Raw genomic sequence first — 20,309 nt, 5'->3', positions numbered from 1 at the left:
CATCTATGTCTTTTATGTACTGATTTTCATGCCTTACATACTCAGTACATTATTCGTACAAACGTCCCTTTTGCCTGGGGATAGTGCGTTTCATGCCCGCAAGTGCAGGTAGACAGTCTGATAGTCCCCCATCTTAGGATCCTTGCTCAGTGAGAATTGATGTGCTCCATTTGATCCGGAGCTGCTATTGAGTTTTGTTACGATACTTTTGTATACATATGGGTATGACAAGGCCTAGTCCCGTCCTTTATACAGTTGTACACTCTATTAGAGGTCAGTAGACAGTCAGGTATAGTTATATAGTATGTTGCCTTGTCGGCTCGCTCTATCGTATTCCGTATATATATATATGTCTTTTGGGCATGTTTTCCCACGTATGTTGTTCATATGAACCAGTACTTTATTTCCAGACATTATGCATGACCTACACTTATTTCATGTTTATATCTTAGATAAATGGTTAGGGGTGTTTGATAGGTAAAACTCGGGCACTCGTCACAGCCCATCGGTTTAGGTCATGACAACTACAAATAGCAAACCTGGGCGAAGAGTACTTCTACCCGGAAATATGAGCCGGATCCCCCTAGGCAAAAAGGTTCTTCCTAGGTTAAGCTATGAAAAGCAACATGAGCGAAGAGTACTTCTACCCGAAACTATGAGCTGGATCCCCTCAGGCGAAAAGGTTCTACCTGGGTTAAGCTACAAAAAATAAACCTGGGCGAAGAGCACTTCTACCCGAAAATATGAGCTAGATCCCCCTCGACAAAAAAGGTTCTACCTCGGTTAAGCTATGTAAAACAACCGGAGCGAAGAGCACTTCTACTCATAACTATGAGCTGGATCCCCCTAGACGAAAAGGTTCTACCTGGTTTAAGCTACGAAAAATAAGCCTGGGCGAAGAGTACTTCTACCAGAAAATATGAGCTGGATCCCCCTAGGTGAAAAGATTCTACCTGGGTTAAGCTACGTAAAACAACCTGAGCGAAGAGTACTTCTACCCAGAATATGAGTTGGATCCCCCAGGCAAAAAAGTTATACCTGGGTTAAGCTACGTAAAACATCATGAGCGAAGAGTACTTCTACCCGGAACTATGAGCTGGATCCCCCTAGGCGAAAAGGTTCTACCTGGGTTAAGCTACGTAAAACATCTTGAGCAAAGAATACTTCTACCCGGAACTATGAGCTGGATTCCCCTAGGCGAAAAGGTTCTACCTGGGTTAAGCTATGTAAAATATCTTGAGCGAAGAGTACTTCTACCCGGAACTATGAGTTTGATCCCCCTAGGAGAAAAGGTTCTACCTAGGTTAAGCTACGTAAAACATCCTGAGCGAAGAGTATCTATACCCGAAACTATGAGCTGGATCCCCCTAGGAGAAACGGTTCTACCTAGGTTAAGCTACATTAAACAACCTAAGTGAAGAGTACTTCTACCCGGAAACTATGAGCTGGATCCCCTAGGCGAAACAGTTCTACCTGGGTTAAGCTACAAAAATAATCTGTAATAGTGATGCATGCTGAAAATAAAAGAAAATAGAGATTTTGCAAAACTCACCTCTGGTGACATTCGTCCTTTAAGAATCGCCACTCTGCACTGCTTTGTTCCTGCTTCAAAACAAAGAAAAATTGTGAGTTTTAAAAGTGGTGGTCGGTTTGTGGCCTTGATGTCTTTGGCAACTTGGCTTTGTGGCCATTTTTTTTTATGATGATTTCAACCTGCCACTAGATGTTTCCTGAATACCACTTGCATTTCTGGGTCCAGAGAGCCTTTGACTTTTCAAACTTTTACATGACGGTTGGCCGCGTGGGACTTAACCTTTTCAACTTTATTTTGCCTTTGTGGCATTTCACTTTTGACTTCTTTCCTCAACACTTTCAATTTCATAGCACTGGGGAATCATTGGCTTTTCAAACTTTGCCAAAACGATTAGCCACTTAGAACTTAACCTTTTCAACTTCATCTTGCCCTTGTAGACACTTTTAATTTGATTTCCTCCTTACAAGAGTTTTTGATTTCGAAGCATCGGCCGTCATGACCAGTCGGGGTCGACTTGATGCCCCTGTCGAGTCTGGGTGCCTTTTTTGCATATTATCTTGTATCAAACGAGACCCCTAGAAATCAGTCTTGCCATCCTTCCTTTGCCTTAGTTTTTGGAACAAAGTTAGACCAAAAGGGATTCAAAGAACAACAAACAATAGAATGGATAATGAATTTAGACAAGAGGTAGCCCTTTCGGGGAAAGGAAAGGACTTATCTGAAGTACATGCGGACTTCAATGAACATGACATGCCTTTTGGACTGGATGCATGATCTGTGTAAACTGTTTGACTCTCAGAAATTCATCACAACTTTTGCCTCAAAATCGAGAAACCTTGCCCAGGACTGTGTCGATGCCAATGGCTGTGAGGATCCTATTTTCGATCAGTGGCGCATTTTGTGGGTTTTCACCAGTTGACCTCTCTCTTCTCACCATCGCCTTATAGTGTTTCTTGTGAGTTTTCACTAAAAGGACTCTCATTTAGTTTCTTTACTCACTATGCCTTACGGTTCCCCTCAGGGTTTTCACCAATAAGACTCTCTCATTTTATTTCTCTCATTTTGGTTGCACCAGATCCAAGTGACTATATCCTCCAATTTTGAACATTCTCGTTGATTGATCGGAAGGACTTGAAAAAGATTTGGGTAAAAAGAATTTCGATTGAATTACAACTTTGAAACCTTTCAGGCGAGACCATCGCCGAACCATTGTAACATTTGCACCAGTTTTAACGTTTGGGGGAATGTGGATTTTTATTTTGGTGTGACTAAACCCCAGAGAGAGGCTGCCAACGTATCCTTTCGGAATCAAGTCGAACGTAGTTCAATGTAACTTTGTTTTTGGTTTTTGTTTTGTTTTTCTTATGTTTTGTTTTGTTTTGTTTTGTTTTTATTTATTTTTATTTTTGTTTTATTTTACTTTTTCATTCATTTTTTTTTCAATAATAACTTTCAAGTTCCAAAGAGGGTAATCAAAGAAAAGGAAACCGGCTCAAAGGGTTTGCAAATGGTTGATAGTACTTGGATAGTGAGAAAGAAAGCCTTCTTCATCCCAACCGGAGAACAATAATGTTATATAGAGGATCAAACATAGTACTTTTTGAATACACTTGTGTTGACAGTTGTTTCAAGGACATTTCTTTCGATGTTTCCCAAGTACAACGCTCTCTTTTGGCAGTACTCTCGTTACAATGTATGGACCTTTCTAATCTAGAGCCAATTTTCCTTTAGCTGTTCTGATTCGTTATTTTATTTCCTTAAAATTATCGTCATTGGATTCTGATTTTTGATTCATTATTTCAAAGTCTGACAGCGTTTTAGGATCTGGGCCTGAAGTCCGCAGGCATATCATGTCATTAAAGTCTGCATTTAACAGAACTGAAAAGAGAATAAGAAAAGTGACAAAATTATGAAAAGAGACATTCCTATATTTCATTTGATTTTTTAAATTTTTTTAAAGATATAAGGGTTTACATCGAAATGTAAGATAACAAAGTTAAAAATCTGGATCACACCTTGAAATAATCCGAACGTAGAAAGGATAGCAAGCCCGGCTACTGAGACTCCCGTCTCATATGGAACTTTCAAGTTTGGCGACCATTTTTTGGCTTTTCTTATGTCTCGGCAATGGCCGCAATGGCCTTCAGTGCCGGATCAAATTTTTTATCTTCACAAATCATTCCGACTACTGGACCAGTGTTGTGAGCAGGCAAGGGATTGTTTGTCACATCATGAGCCTCCTCGTCATGAAGAATTATTATCTTGACCTCGATGAGGTCTTCCACTGCTCTTTTGAGAGTCCAACAATCTTCAGTATCATGTCCCACTACTCCTGAGTGGTATTCACATCTAGCATCAGCTCGGTGCGAGGGGGACTCGGGGTTTGGCTGGTTCGGGGCCACTGGCTGCAACAGACCAAGCCTGACTAGCTTTTGGAACAAGCTAGAGTATGATTCACCAATAGGGGTGAACTGATTCCTTCTGAGGGGCTCTCTTGGGCGATGATTGTATTGGGGAACATTTGGTTGGGGATTATATGGATTTTGGTAGGGACGGGTATTTCTGGGAGGTGGAGCTCTATTTTGTGTATAATATTGTGGCCGCGTGTAAGATTGCGCATTCATCACCGCATAGGGAGGCGGTGCCACGACATAAAGAGCATCTTGATGTGGATAATAGTGGTGTGGGACCTCAGGAAGCATATATGATTGGTTGAATGCCATATGGGCCCCTTTCGAGCTAGAAGCCATTATGACTCTCTCTTCTCTCCCGTTTCTATTCATCAAACCTCCCGAACTATTCTGAACAACCTGTGATGTGGCCTTAAAAGCAGCTTGACTCAAAATTCGGCCCGTTTTAAAACATTTTCGACCATCCCCCCAATTTTGATAGCTTCAGCGAATGGTCCACCCATAACAGACATCATGTTTTTGAAATAATCAGGCTCTTGAGCCTCTAGAAAAATAGTGATCAACTCATGATTATCCATAGGTGGCTTAACTCTAGCCGCATGTTCCCTCCACTTGATGGCATACTCCCTAAAGCTTTCTGTCGGCTTTTTCTTCATATTGGACAGAGAATTACGATTAGGTGCAATATTAATGTTGTACTGGAATTGTTTGACGAAGGCCTGGGCCATGTCATCCCAAGCATGCCAGTAAGAGATATCTTGGTCAATGAACCATTCAAAGGCTACTCCCACAAGACTTTCCCCAAAATAAGCCATCGGTAATTCTTCTTTTCCACCTGCAGCCCTCAGCTAGTTGCAGTACCTTTTCAAGTAGGCGGTAGGGTCGTCGTGTCCATCATATTTCTCAAATTTTGGGGTCTTGAACCCTAGTGGCAAATATATACGAGGGAACATGCATAGACCACTGAATGAAACACTTTTGTGGCCACCTAGTCCCTGTATGTTCTTTATGTTCTATTCAAGACTTTTTATTTTCCTGGCCATCTCATCTGGCTCAACCATCTTGGGAGGCTTTTCATTTTTCACTGGTGACTCGTACTAAGGAGTCTGATTATATGGAGCCGAGACCCTGAAAGCCATATTTGGAGAGTAGTATTGGCCATCATAAGCATGCGATGGTGGCTAATTATTTGGCCTCGTCACATGAGGTGGTGGCGGGATTGTATATACCGATGCGCCAGGCACGACGAGAGGAGTGTTCCTGACCGGTGAGACTGGAGGTCGCACATTAGAGGTACCAGGGGAAGCATGGAGGCTATAGTTTGGCACATACCCTGGTGGTAGAATGTGATCGCTCATTGCATGGAGCGGTGGTTGAGTAGCCAAGGGTACGGTGGAAGTTCCCTTTGAGGGACCCCGGGGTGGAGGCTGACCAGAAACTCAAGCTTGATATACATCAGACAATTGTTGTCTCAATTTTCTTATTTCCTCCGACTCTGGCTCAACTGACTGACCCTAGGGGTCATCACTGACCAACTCGATCTCATCATCGTTAGCCATTACTACCGTTCCCTTAGATTTGGTGAAGTAATGATGTGTTGCAGTTTCACCACAAACCAACCACATTAAGCTTACTATATAAGAGATAGCAAACGTGTTAGGGTTAAACATTCTATAGATATGAATCACACAATATGACATGCTCCTATCATTATCACTATTTCTAACATGCTTTTGGAGGCTTCATGTTTCATTCCGGCTTATGAGGTTGCTTCTTATTGACGCTCTAATTTTCTTCTCTCCCTCTTTTTTTTCTTTTCACCCACGCCTCATTTTGATCCCTCATCTTAGAATCGTTGAAACATATTTTAATCGAATATTTTGGGGGTTGCCTACGTATCATGTCGTTGTATGAATTAGATCATTACGTAGTTCAAGGAGATCGAGAATAGACTAACTAATTTTTTTCCTTTTATAAAGATTTTTAAATATATTTTTTTTTTTGAGCTTTTTTCTTCTTTTTTATGGATTTTTTGGATTTTTTTTAAAGAAGAAATTCTAAAGAAGGAAGAAAATATTTGGGATTTTGATTTAATTTTTTTTCGAATGAAAGACTTCGGAAAAGAAGAAAAATATTTTTGGATTTAGTTTTTTTTTTGAATTTTCTTAAAAAAGAATCTAAAGAGGGAATTAAGGAAAAGGAAAATATTTCTGAATTTTTTTTTTCTGGAAAAATTGGGGGCCGGAACCGATGAGGTTTGCCTATGTATCTCACATCTAGTGAGAATTAGACTCGCGTAATTCGGTCCAAGACTTGACCATTTTTTCTGACACCTCATGCTAGATTAGTCCTTTTATTTATTTAGTAAAAATGAATTATTTGTACAAAACTAGGGGAATAATTTTTTTTCAATTTCGCTCAACTAATTTTCTAAAGCCGGTCAACAAATGCAAGCAAGCCTTTCAAATGATGCAGCAAGTAGCACATAAGTGAACATGATGGTCTCACCAACAAGGGTTGTGGTGGAGTGGTAAGTACTCCTTCATCCTTAATCAGAGGTCTCGGATTCGAGTCCCTCGGTATTTTGTCGCCTTTGTTAGGGAAGCTTTACCCCAATGTGGGACATCTCGGTGCGAATCCGGATTTAGTCGAGCCCCAATGTGGGTACCGAACACTGGGTGAGAAACCAAAAAAAGAACATGATGGTCTCAAAAAGGATACATGTCTTATACGGACCCGGTCCCTGTGTCGAGCTTCGCTAAGTCAAATGCACATGATGCAACAAACGATCCTACTAGGGATAACCAGGCATATGGCATGTTTTTCTAGGTTTTAAAAATCCTAGGGGATGAGATGTATCTAGACTAGCCATAAAACGAGCGGACAACTCGAGTTGGGAAGAGGTAGCGTACCGGAAGTAATACTTCTCCGGCTTAACTATTAGACCCTCCCCGGTCTTAAACATGGGTGACTAATAATCCTTCACTGGGAGCCCAGGCCCACCGGCTTTATCTCAAAAAAGAATAGGGCGCGTGTCCGTGATTTCCGAGGTTGTATTCAGAAGACTTAGAGGGGATGCGCAAGAAGGCAATTTATAATACATTTCAACAATATCAAAGCGGTAAAGAGCAGGCAAGTAGCACATTAGGCCCAAATAGATCTCAGTTATATACAAAAATTAATAAAGCCAAATAAAGTCAATGTACAAGCTCGAATTCTTGAATGATTCCCCAGTAGAGTCGCCAGAGCTGTCACACCTCCTTTTTACCCTCCCCTACCCCTTTCCCCCTACCCCCTCCCCCTACCCCCCAAAAAAAGGACATGTGTTATGGATTGTGTGGGTTAAAGAGTTTTTTCAATTACAGTGACATTTTTGAAGTATGAATTATTTTATAATTCAGAGTCGCCACTTGGAATTTGATTTTTAGGTGTTTCAAGTCACCTTTTATTTGAATCCCTATTCAAAGGAAGATTTGACTATTTTATTATTGGTAAATAAAATCCGGGTAAGGAATTCTGTTGACCGGGGAGAAGGTGTAAGGCATTCCCCGAGTCCCTTGGTTCTAGCACGATCGCTTTATTGACTTGAATTAATTTTGGATAAACTGTGATTTATTGGTTTTCATATTTTATCTATCCGCTTTTAATTATTAAAATATAAAATTATCTTTTAAACAAATCACATGTGTGAATTCGTTTTTTTATTGTGCCAAAATCATGTCACGCGTACGTGTACACAATTAATAGCATTTTATTATATTAAGATTGTTTTGGCCAAAGTTGTGCGAATACATACTTCGGTTTTAATTTTAAAAATCACAGTTATGCCACGCGAACGTATACATAAATCGCGATAAATTAAATAAAAATACGCCTAAAGCACTTTATTGGTGTTCATTATTCTTCCTAAACTTTGAGATTATTGTAAGGTCATGAATTATGGAATTACTTGTGGAAGAAGTGTATGATTTTAGATATTTGAATAAATAAACCATTATATACCAATACCCTATAACCCAACAATTGAAGCCCAAACTTATTAGGGTCCAAAATTTTCTAACTTTAAAGCAAGTTTGAATATCATATTTCCAGAAATATGATTAAGCATATAGCATTTAAGGACTAATTTACATTATTATTTATAAAGTTTAAAGGCAAATAATTAAAATCACATGAAATAAGATAAAAAGAACAGAAGAAAGAACAAACCTTTAAAATTAAATGAGTTTTCGAGAACAGGTACAATAACTCAGACGAACGCCGAACTAGCATAAGCGAAGAAGAACATCAAAGCTAGTGAACGGAGCTCCAACGGAATCCTCGACCTCGACTATTGACTCCACTGTTTGGCGTGTAAAAAGGATATTTTGAAGTATTTTTGTTGGGTTTTGGGTGATGAATTGCTGGATTTTTCTAAAGAAAGACAAAGAAAGAATGACTAGAGTATAAATTCTTTTAGCGTAGAAGAAGAAAAATAATTTCTCTCAATTTTCCCCCTCTTTTTTTATCCTTCTCTCCTCTTTTCTCCTCACATTTCTTTTCTATTTATAGAAAGAATTTCGGAATTTTTTCAGATTTTTTATTTTATTTTTTAATTAAAAAAATTCCATTTCCCATTTTTCTTCTTTTTGTAAAAAAATAAATTCCTCACTATCCTTTACTTTTAGTTTTTAATTTCTCACTTTTTTATGTTTATTATATTTAAATTCCCACTTTTTTTACTTTTCTTTTTTTATTTTTCACTTATTTTACTTTTCTTTTTTTTAATTTTCACTTTCTTTTACTTTTAAAAAAAAAATTCAGCTACCTTTACTTTTATTTTTTAATTCCAACTTTCTTTTACTTTTCATTTTTTTTAAATTTCCACATTCTTTTACTTTTATTTTTTTAATTTTCCACTTTCTTTTATTTTAAAAAAAATAAAATAAGTTCCACCTACTTTTACTTTTACTTTTTTGATTCCATACTTTAATTTTCCTATTATTTTATTCCCATCAAAAAAAATTTAAAAATATATTTAATTTTTTCGGGTTTTGAATTTATTTTATTTTAAAATAAAGATAAAAAATAAAAATAATACTAATAGTAATAACTGATCTTTTAAATTATTTTTAATTTTTACCCTATATAAAAAAATATAACAAAACTAAAAAATATATATTAAATTTCTAAAAATATTTACATAGTAGAAGGTGATAAAAATTTAAATATAGTCAAAAATTAGGTGCTCACATTGACTAATTTCTAAATAACAATTCTTTAGAATGACTTCTTGGTAACATTTATATCTAAAAAGTGAAATTCTTATTGGTAATCATCAAACACAATTTTATGTCACTTTGACCGCCTTAAAAGACACATTTCTCTTCACACCTCCTTCTCTATGGTGTATATCGGACGGTAAAAATGTCAATGAAAAGAGTATTTAATTGAATAATTTATACACCATTCTTCAGTTTATGTGACATATTTTTTTTACGTCTTTAAAAAATGAATGACACGCTTTTAAATTTAAAAAATAATTAACTTTTTTACTTTCCATTTTATTTTTACTGTAAAACTTTTATAGCCACACAAATGTTATGACATGTTAAAAGCAACAAGTTTCAAATGTTTCATAGCTACATAAATACTAGAGCATAATTAAGACCATAAATTCTAAATATCTTTATTTCTTTCTTAAAACTTCGTGTCATTTTAAATTATATATAATCATATAAGCTGCAACTGATAAACTATACTTATATCAAATGAGTCATAAATTTAAGAATTTCCTTTTCATAACTAAAATTTTGATCCTATTTCAAGAAACTGCTCACGAGAAAAAATTATGTCGACAAGTTTATAAGGTATCAAAAGGTGGGATACATTTTAAAAAAAAATATCGTTGCACCCACCCAGTAAGCGCCCAAGTAATTAGTTTAACTTTGAACGGCCAATATTTAATAATTAGACAAATTATTTAAGGCAAAATATATAACGATTTATGAAACTAATTTATGGATTATAGTGTAACATTTAATTTTTTGAACTATGTTTTAGAATTCTCTTAATTTTCTATTTCCTTCATCATGAAGTTTTATGTATGAGTTCTAGTGTGACTTATTGAAAATTTAATTATTTTAAATTTTATTTAAATTTCACATAAAATAACATGCATATTATATAACTAGTCTTATGGTAGCACTTTGCGCATGTACCTACAACTTTTTAGAAAATCGTAAGCACCACTCCTATATAATATGTTTGTATTATAAAATAAAAATTATTTTATACTCCTTATATAAATTTCAGTTAAAAGGCTTATCTATAAAACCTTCAATGTTAATTTTTCTATTTTTTTTTTTAAATTTTCTTTCACCGCCAATACTATTCTTATGAAAACCAATATAGGCATCCTAAGAGTTTTGTCAACTTGAAAAATAATTTTAGTTATATGATAAATTTGATAAATAATTGAATTGGATTTTTAGACTTAATTATTTGGTTTTAACATTAACTAATATATTTTCTGTTGATTCCAAGTTTTAAATATTTACTTATAACTTAAAAGAGATTATAATTATGTTACATCGTTCAAATAATAAAATAATTATATTAGGCAATTAGAATTTAATTTATTTAAAGTACTGAATAAAAATTTCTACATAGTTCAAATAAAAAAAAATCTTAGCTAATTTTCAGATCCTTAATATTAAAATAATTAATATGAAATATATTTTAATTATGTTAAATAATTAATATGGAAGGATTAAGAAGCTATTGGCTAAGATAGAACACCTAAATATTGGTCAGCAATTCCCATATAATTACTACGTTTGACCCAAAAAATATATAATGATAGGACACTTTATTCTAACATCCATAAGATTTTGTTAATTGAATCCTTCCTTTGTCACCTAGCATTCCTATCATGACCCAAAACCTCACCCGTCGTGATGACGTCTATCTCAATACTAGGCAAGTCGACAATCTCAATAAATCACCATATCTTTTAAGTTTGAAAATATAATATCTAAATTTAGCGGAAGAAAAACTCACAAATACATATATAAACACTCCCAAAAGCCGGTGTCACTGAGTACATGAGCATCTAATATGAATACAAGACTGAAAAATACGGTCCATAATAGTCTGAGACTAAATGTAGTAATTAAGGAGATAGGGAAGGAGAGGCAAGGTCTGCGAAACACGGCAGCTACCTCTGAATCTCCGGAATATCAACTGTACGAAAGAAATCAACACTCGATATGGCCGGGAACACCTGAATTTGCACACGAAGTGCAAGGTGTAGTATGAGTACAACCAACTCAGTAAGTAACAATAATAAATAAAGAATTGAAGATAGTGACGAGCTACACAGTTATAGTTCACTTTCAGTAATTCCAGCAAAGAATAGACATGCTTTCAAATCCAGCAGTTTAAGTCAAATTGATTTTATACAGCTCAAGTTCATGTAATCCAGATATAAAATCTTTCACATAATTTTACAACAATGACAAATAGCAACTAAGTGCAACAACAAATGAAAAGCAAGTACAGCCTCTCAGGGCAACAGTCACTCAACTCGACACAACAACTCAACCACTTGGCTCTCAGCCCTAAGCACTCACACTCAATGGGTACCCGCGCTCACTAGGGGTGTACAGACTCCGGAGGGGCTCCTACAGCCCAAATGCTATAATCCGCACGGATAACTCACGTGCTGCACGGATAACTCACGTGATATAGTATCATTATCTGAATCTGCACGGACAACTCACGTGTTATAGTATAATAATAACTGGATCCGCACGGACAACTCACGTGCTATAGTATAATAATATCTAGATCTGCACGGACAACTCACGTGTTGCACGGACCACTCACGTGCTATAATAATATCTCACAATCAAGCCCTCGGCCTCACTCAGTTATAAATCTCTCCAGTCTCCCGGGCTCTCAAAAATCATGAAATCAGCCCAAACAACAATGATATGATGCATCAATTATGAACAATAGAGGTTGGGATAAAATATTCAAGTAAACTGTGACTGGGTATAAAATAATAATTAAGCAGATAGTTCAACATGTACACGCCCTCTGTGGGTCCCAACAGTACCAACATATAGCCTAAACATGGTTTCTAACATGACTTACAGTCAAATTTCCACAACACATAGAGAGCACATAGCTAACAATAAGTTATTCAACTTTACAGTTTTCACAGGACGGACCAAGTCATAATTCCCCCGGTGCACGCCCACACTCCCGTCACCAAGCATGTGCGTCACCTCCAAAATAATCACATGATATAAAGTCCGGGGTTTCATACCCTCAGGACCAGATTTATAACTGTTACTTACCTCAAAACGTAAAATTCTTTACTCTGTTGTGCCTTTTGCCTCGCAAATCAGCCTCTGAATGCCTCGAATCTAGTCACAAATAATTTATTTCAGTCAATAAAATTTATTGGAATTAATTCCATAAGAAAATATTAATTTTTCATTAAAATCCAAAACTTAGCTCAAAAATTGCCCATGGGGCCCACGTATAGAAATCTGGTGAAAGTTACAAAATATGAACGCCCATTCAACCACGAGTCCAACAATAATAATTTTACTCAAATCCGACACCAACTCGACCCTCAAATCTCCAAATTAAACCAAGAGGGTTTTCACAATTTTCCAACTTAATTCACCGATTAAATATTAAAAATAACCATGGATTCGGGTAATTTAACCAATATTGAGTTAAGAACACTTACCCCGTTATTTTCTCTGAAAATCTCTCAAAAATCGCCTCTTCCAGAGCTCCAATCCGTCAAAAATGGAAGTCCCATTTTCAGAACTTAAACTCTCTGCCCAGTCATGTGCTCTACGCGATCGCGAAGAACAGTTTTCCACAGCCCAGATTTAACTCTACGCGATCACGGACTTTCTCACGCGATCGCGATGCACAACATCACACACCTACGCAATTGCGAACTCGTCCACGCGATCGTGAAGTACAAAATGCGTGACTTCTACCTTCGCCCCACTTACTCTACGTGAACGCGACCTTCTTCACGCGTTCTAGAGTCACCAAATTTCAAAGCTAGGCGATCGCATCCCACTTCACGTGATCGCGAAGCACAAAACTCAGTAGCCCTCAATTAACATTACGCAATTGCGGATATCCCCACGCGATCGCGAAGCACAAAACCTCTACTGACCAACTAAGCCTATGCGATCGCGTATAAGAAAATCAGATACAGATATCAGAAAATTCCAGCAGCTGTTTAAGTCCAAATTTTGATCGGTTAACCATCCGAAACTCACCCGAGTCCCTCGGAACCTTAACAAAATATACCAATAAGTCTTAAAATATCATACAAACTTAGTCGAGTCTTCAAATCACATCCAACAACACTAAAAACACATATCATACCTCAATTCAAGCTTAATGAACTTTGAAACTTTCAATTTCTACAAACGACGGCAAAACCTATCAAATCACGTCCGATTGACCTCAAATTTTGCACACAAGACATAAATGATATAAAAGACCTAATAAAATTTTCAGAATCGGATTTCGACCCCAATATCAAAAAGTCAACCCCCCGGTCAAACTTTCCAAAAATTTAATTTTTGGCATTTTAAGCCGAATTCCACTACGGAACTCTAAATAATTTTTCGGATATGCTCCTAAGTCCAAAATCACCATACAGAGCTATTGAAATCATCATAATTTGAATCCGAGGTCGTTTACATATAATTCCACATCCGGTCAACTTTTCTAACTTAAATTTTTAATTATGAGACTAAGTGTCTCATTTCACTCTGAAATCCTTCCGGACCCGAAACAACTAACCCGATAAGTCATTAATCAATTGAAAGGCATAAATTGAGAAGTAAATGGAGGAACGGGGCTGTAATACTCAAAACTATCGGTCGGGTCGTTACATTCTCTCCCACTTAAACATATGTTCGTCCTCGAACGTGCCAAGAGTTGTTCTTAACCTTTAAATCTCTATTCCACTTACCATTCACATACCCTGGGTGATCCCATACCAGTAGAAAATATCTGGTTCAAACCATAATAGAAACCATCAAAAATACTTTAAAATCTATTTGCACCTAATCAAGCTATCAGAACTAAAATCCTCTAATTCGACCAAGCCATGCAGGTCATCAAACCCAAAAATATTTCCACCGAAACATCTGTAAAAATCTCACCACATCATAATTACCAAAAGAACCGAGCATACCATTACCATAGTAATCCAACTTGTTGCCCATTTGTCCTATTTTCTCCGAGTTTCTTCTGAATTGCCCTCAAGTTGACATTTCTCCTTGTCACAACACTAGTATTCTTACCCACAACTCACTACAAGACATCCTAAAATAAAAAACATACCGCCCTAAGGACCATAAACCATTGTATTCTTCTTAAGCACCACAAACGTACCACAACCGAGACCCCCACACTAAAAAGACCCCCACACTGAAAAGACCTTATGTGGACTTAAAATTATTCCTTTTTACCTTTATCGCTGAAATGTAGAATCCATAGTCATACAAAATTACTGCAAGTCCCGACACCTTCAAATGCAAATATCAAATTTTATCCATACACAAGTCCGGAAATATTTTCAATTGCTATATATAATTCTCAAACCCATTAGAATTTTCTCGGGAATCACCCACTATGCTCAAATCCAAATTGCACCGTCCAAACGGGCCGAAGGGCACAAGTCCCATTAGCACAACAACCCCCAGAGAAGTAACCATGCCCTAACACTACCATTCAAATTCATACTTCGTGCGCACTACGTTCTTCAAAATAACAATTTAATCATTCCATGATTTCCGTATTTCTATAAAGTGCCATATAACCCGTATTCTGGAATTTTCTTACTCGAGTCATCCTCGATTTTCATCTCTGCAAGTCATAACTGATCCACAAATATGTCTCCGACCAAAATTAAAATTTAACACATAACCATAAAATCAAATTGTCAATAGCAGGCTTCCCCACTTAGCTTTAAGCTGCAATTATATAAACTTAGAACCCGCAAGGATTTCTCCTTCTCAATTACCATGATCTCGCACCGTTAACCCGCTAGACTTCTCAAAGTCTTTTGTTAAGCTTTTCATGAACATTCTGAATCACCAGCCACAATCACATACTCGACCTCTTACCAGGTAGCAAGTAATATTCCTCGTAGAAGCTTCATCAACATCACACCACCGCGAACTGCTCATGGGAGATAACCCACCTATGGAATTCCTTACTAACATCTTCCAAAGACGTTGCACTGGGTGCAACGACCACGTAATCAGTAAATTCTCCTAAGTTCATGCTCGTCCACCATTTTTATAAGTCTGCACTTTCCCTATTGACATCAACTGAAAGTTCAACAATATCTTCCGAACTCAAGTCATATTGCGCCTGAAACGATAATCAGATCTTCACATCCCTCTTTATTTCAAACAAACTCCTTTCTGCCATATTCAATCTTTCTTCGTACAGTAACCATCACTCCAAATAAAGGCCGTAGGCCAAATCACATTCTATCACGATTCCAAACCGCTCTACACTTCCTCAAGGCGCGCGACTACCCTACCACATAATCCATATGCTAATCTTCCACTCTTACTTCATTTAAATCATCTCCTTTAAGCAATTTCTCAACCTCTACTTCTCCTACTTGACCTGCTAGTACTTCAACCACAGCGAAACACTTCCCGTCATGCATTGCTGCCCAACTGTTGCATCGAATAAAAATGCATCTCTGTCGCACCTGAACTAATAAAATGTTACCGACTCTAAGCCTCTTCGAAGATCATCTTTCTCGAGCCATCAACATTAGAAATGCCCATTCGCAACCACAATTACTACGCAATCACTTACTCTTCTTGAGTCCAAACTTACCGGCAAGACATGAGAATTTAATTTGTCCCATAATTTAACAACGTGAATGATCCTTCAATATACTCACAACTCGAGACTATACATCAAATCAAGATAGAAATCAAGTGCCCAATAGCAAACTCTTGAGTAATAAGCAAACTTTATTCGTAACATTCAACTCATCTGAACACATCCCACAATCACATCATACTTATCATATAGCCATTCAATCGCTCATCGGGCCACTAGTTCAACTCGTAGGGACATTACCGGATATAAGGGTCCAAATGTATAAGTTCTCACAACCGAAACCATCGAGCCTAAGTTGCGGTCTAACCCCGGCCTCAAGTCCTCCAGACTGGCCCATAAACAAAACACAAAGTACTCATCTCGAACCTCGTTCATGGAATCACAAAGCAGCGATACACAACTGATACCGAGCGCTTACATGCGCACACGAATGCGTGGAAGGAATTCAAATAGTTATGTTTCAAGTTGAATCAATTCCGCACGATAAAATATAAGAAAGTGAAATTTTTCTAGGGGTTCGGCAGCCTCTCGAAGATAAGTACAGACGTCTCTGTACCGATCCGCAAGACTCTACTAAGCCTGCTCATGACTCGTGAGACCTATGTAACCTAGAACTCTGATACCAACTTGTTACGACTCAAAATCTCACTCGTCGTGATGGCGTTTATCTCAATACTAGGTAACCCGACAATTTCAATAAACCACCATATCTTTTAAGTTTGAAAATATAATCTCTAAATTTAGCGGAAGAAAAACTCACAAATACATATATAAACACTCCCAAAACCCGGTGTCACTGAGTACATGGGCATCTAATATGAATACAAGTCTGGAAAATACGGTCCATAATAGTCTGAGACCAAATGCAGTGATTAAGGATATAGGGAATGAGAGGCAAGGTCTGCGAATCACGGCAGCTACCTCTGAATCTCCGGAATATCAACTATGCGAAAGAAATCAACACCCGCTATGGCCGAAAATACTTGAATCTGCACACGGAGTGCAGGGTGTAGTATGAATACAACCAACTCAGTAAGTAACAATAATAAATAAAGAACTGAAGATAGTGACAAGCTACACAGTTATAGTCATTTTCACTAATTCCAGCAAAGAATAGACATGCTTTCAAATCCAACAGTTTAAGTCAAATCAATTTTATACAGTTCAAGTTCATGTAATCCAGATATAAATTCTTTTAGAGAATTTCACAACAATGACAGATAGCAACTAAGTGCAACAACAAATGAAAAGCAACTACAACCTCTCAGGGCAACAATCACTTAACTCGTCACAATAGCCTAACCACTCGGCTTTCAACCCTCAATACTCACACTCATTGGGTACCCGCACTCACTGGGGGTGTACAGACTCCGGAGGGGCTCCTAGAGCCTAAGCGCTATAATCCGCACGGACAACTCACCTGCTATAGTATCAATATCTGGATTCGCATGGATAACTCACATGCTGCACGGATAACTCACGTGCTATAGTATCAATATCTGGATTCGCATGGACAACTCACATGCTGCACGGATAACTCACGTGCTATAGTATAATAATATCTGGATCCGCACGGATAACTCACGTGTTGCACAGATAACTCACGTGCTATAATAATATCTCACAATCAGGCCCTCAGCCTCACTCGGGCATAAATCTCTCCAGTATCTCGGGCTCTCAACAATCATGAAATCAACCCAAACAACAATAATATGATGCATCAGTAATGAACAATAGAGACTGGGATAAAATAATCAAGTAAAATGTGACTAAGTACAAAACAACAATTAAGCAGATAGTTCAACATGTACACGACCTATGCGGGTCCCAACAGTACCAACATATAGCCTATACATGGTTTCTAACATGACTTATAGTCAAATTTTCACAACACATAGAGAGCACATAGCTAACAAAAAGTTATTCAACTTACAGTTTTCACGGGACGGACCAAGTCACAATCCCCTCGGTGCATGCCCACACACCCGTCACCAAGCATGTGTGTCACCTCCAAAATAATCACATGAAACAAAGTCAGGGGTTTCATACCCTCAGGACCAGATTTATAAATGTTACTTACCTCAAAACGTGAAATTCTTTACTCTGCTATGCCTTTGCCTCGTAAATCAGCCTCCGAATGCCTCGAATGTAGTCACAAATAATTCGTTTCTGTCAATAAAATTTATTGAAATTAATTCAATAAAAAAATACTAATTTTCCATAAAAATCCAAAATTTAGCTCAAAAATCTCCCGTGGGACCAACGTCTTAGAATCCGATGAAAGTTACAAAATATGAACGCCCATTCAACCACGAGTCTAAACATACCAATTTTACTCAAATCCGACACCAACTTGACCCTTAAATCTCCAAATTAAACCAAGAAGGTTTTCACAATTTTCCAACTTAATTCACCGATTAAATGTTAAAAACAATCATGGATTCTGGTAATTTAACCAATATTGAGTTAAGAACACTTACCCCGTTATTTCCTCTGAAAATCTCCCAAATATCTCCTCTTCTCGAGTTCCAATCCGTCAAAAATGAAAGTCCCATTTTCAGAACATAAACTCTCTGCCCAGTCATGTGCTATACGCGATCGCGAACATTCCCACGCGATCGCTAAGAATAGTTTTCCACAGCCCAGATTTAACCCTACGCAATCGCGGACTTTCCCATGCGATCGCGATGCACAACATCATAGACCTACGCGATTGCGGACTCGTCCACACGATCGCGAAGCACAAAACGCGTGACTTCTACCTCTGCTCCACTTACTCTAAGTGAACGCAACCTTCTTCACGCGTTTGCGAGTCACAAAATTTCAAAGCTACGCGATCGCATCTCGCTTCACGCGATCGCGAAGCACAAAACTCAGCAACTCTCAATTAACATTACGCGATCGCAGATATCCCCACGCGATCGCGAAGCACAAAACCTCTACTGACCAACTAAGCCTACGCGATCGCAGACGCATTCACGCGATCGCGTATAAGGAAATCAGATACATATATCAGAAAATTCCAGCAACTGTTTAAGTCTAATTTTTTAACCATTAACCATCCGAAACTCACCCAAGCCCCTCGGGACCTTAACCAAATATACCAATAAGTCCTAAAATATCATACAAACTTAATCGAGTCCTCAAATCACATCCAACAACACTAAAAACACGTATCATACCGCAATTCAAGCCTAATGAACTTTGAAACTTTCAATTTCTACAAACGACGCCGAAATCTATCAAATCACGTCCGATTGACCTCAAATTTTGCACACAAGTCATAAATGACATAACAAACCTATTAAAATTTTCAGAATCGGATTTCGACCCTGATATCAAAAAGTCCACCGCGGTCAAACTTTTCAAAAATTCAACTTTCGGCATTTCAAGCCTAATTCTACTACGGAACTCCAAATAATTTTTCGGACATTCTCCTAAGTCCAAAATCACCATACGGAGCTATTGGAATTATCAAAATTTGAATCCGAGGTCGTTTACATATAAGTCCACATCCGGTCAACTTTTCTAACATATATTTTTAATTATGAGACTAAGTATCTCATTTCACTCTGAAATCATTCCGGACCCAAACCAACTAACTCGATAAGTCATAAATCAATTGTAAGGCATAAATTGAGCAGTAAATGGAGGAACGAGGCTGTAATACTCAGAACGACCGGTTGGGTCGTTACATTCTCCCCGACTTAAACATACGTTCGTCCTCGAACGTGCCAAGAGTTGTTCTTAATCTTCAAATTTCTATTCCACCTTACCCCGCACATACCCGGGTTGATCTCACGTCACCTTATTCTATATAGGCCTGACCGTACAACATAACTGAAAATCATTAATTTAACCTTAACCCAAAAACCTTGGAGCCAAATTTCTAACATCCAGAATTCGTTTCAAGACCCGAATCTCACATCTACCCACTATATAAGCATGAACAAGATGTACCCAGCCATAACCATAATCCTAGATACAATCGCATAACATACTACACCACTCGCATACTCGTAACACCATTTCTGATCACAGTAACTACTCAAAACCAACCAAGTACTAGTATAAACCCCCGCATTCAACATAACTTCATTCCAAAACCTTCGTACACTGCCAATGATGAAAGAAACAATAAAAAACTCATAACCACTCATCAGATCAACTAGCCATGGAGCTCTCTCGCCCCAAGCAGAACCATAATCCTCTCGAATATATCATAATCAAGCCTGATAGTACCCATTCTAGGTCTGATGGCCTTATACTATTAAACACAACTATCCCACAGACACGCCACATCAATATAACTTTAGCCACCACTGCGCAATCTGTGTACCCAAATATGGAGATGTCTCGAGGAAGAGAACCATATTGCAAGTTCAACAAGCACCACCACAACTACAATGTTACAACCAACCCCTCAAAATTTGTGAAGAGGATAATCGTAGGCATATGTG

The 20,309-nt window shown here is 37.7% G+C and overlaps 1 protein-coding gene across 1 annotated transcript; it reads right to left on the bottom strand.

Moving 5' to 3' along the window:
- Positions 1 to 4,373: 4,373 nt before the first annotated feature.
- On the bottom strand, positions 4,374 to 4,760 carry LOC138902026 (uncharacterized). The gene has a single exon (XM_070189832.1). The coding sequence runs from the start codon at positions 4,758 to 4,760 to the stop codon at positions 4,374 to 4,376; it is 387 nt and encodes a 128-aa protein (XP_070045933.1).
- Positions 4,761 to 20,309: the final 15,549 nt, after the last annotated feature.

Source organism: Nicotiana tomentosiformis, chromosome 11, assembly GCF_000390325.3.
Source record: "Nicotiana tomentosiformis chromosome 11, ASM39032v3, whole genome shotgun sequence".
NCBI lineage: Eukaryota > Viridiplantae > Streptophyta > Magnoliopsida > Solanales > Solanaceae > Nicotiana > Nicotiana tomentosiformis.
This window is presented reverse-complemented; position numbering and strand designations above follow the sequence as displayed.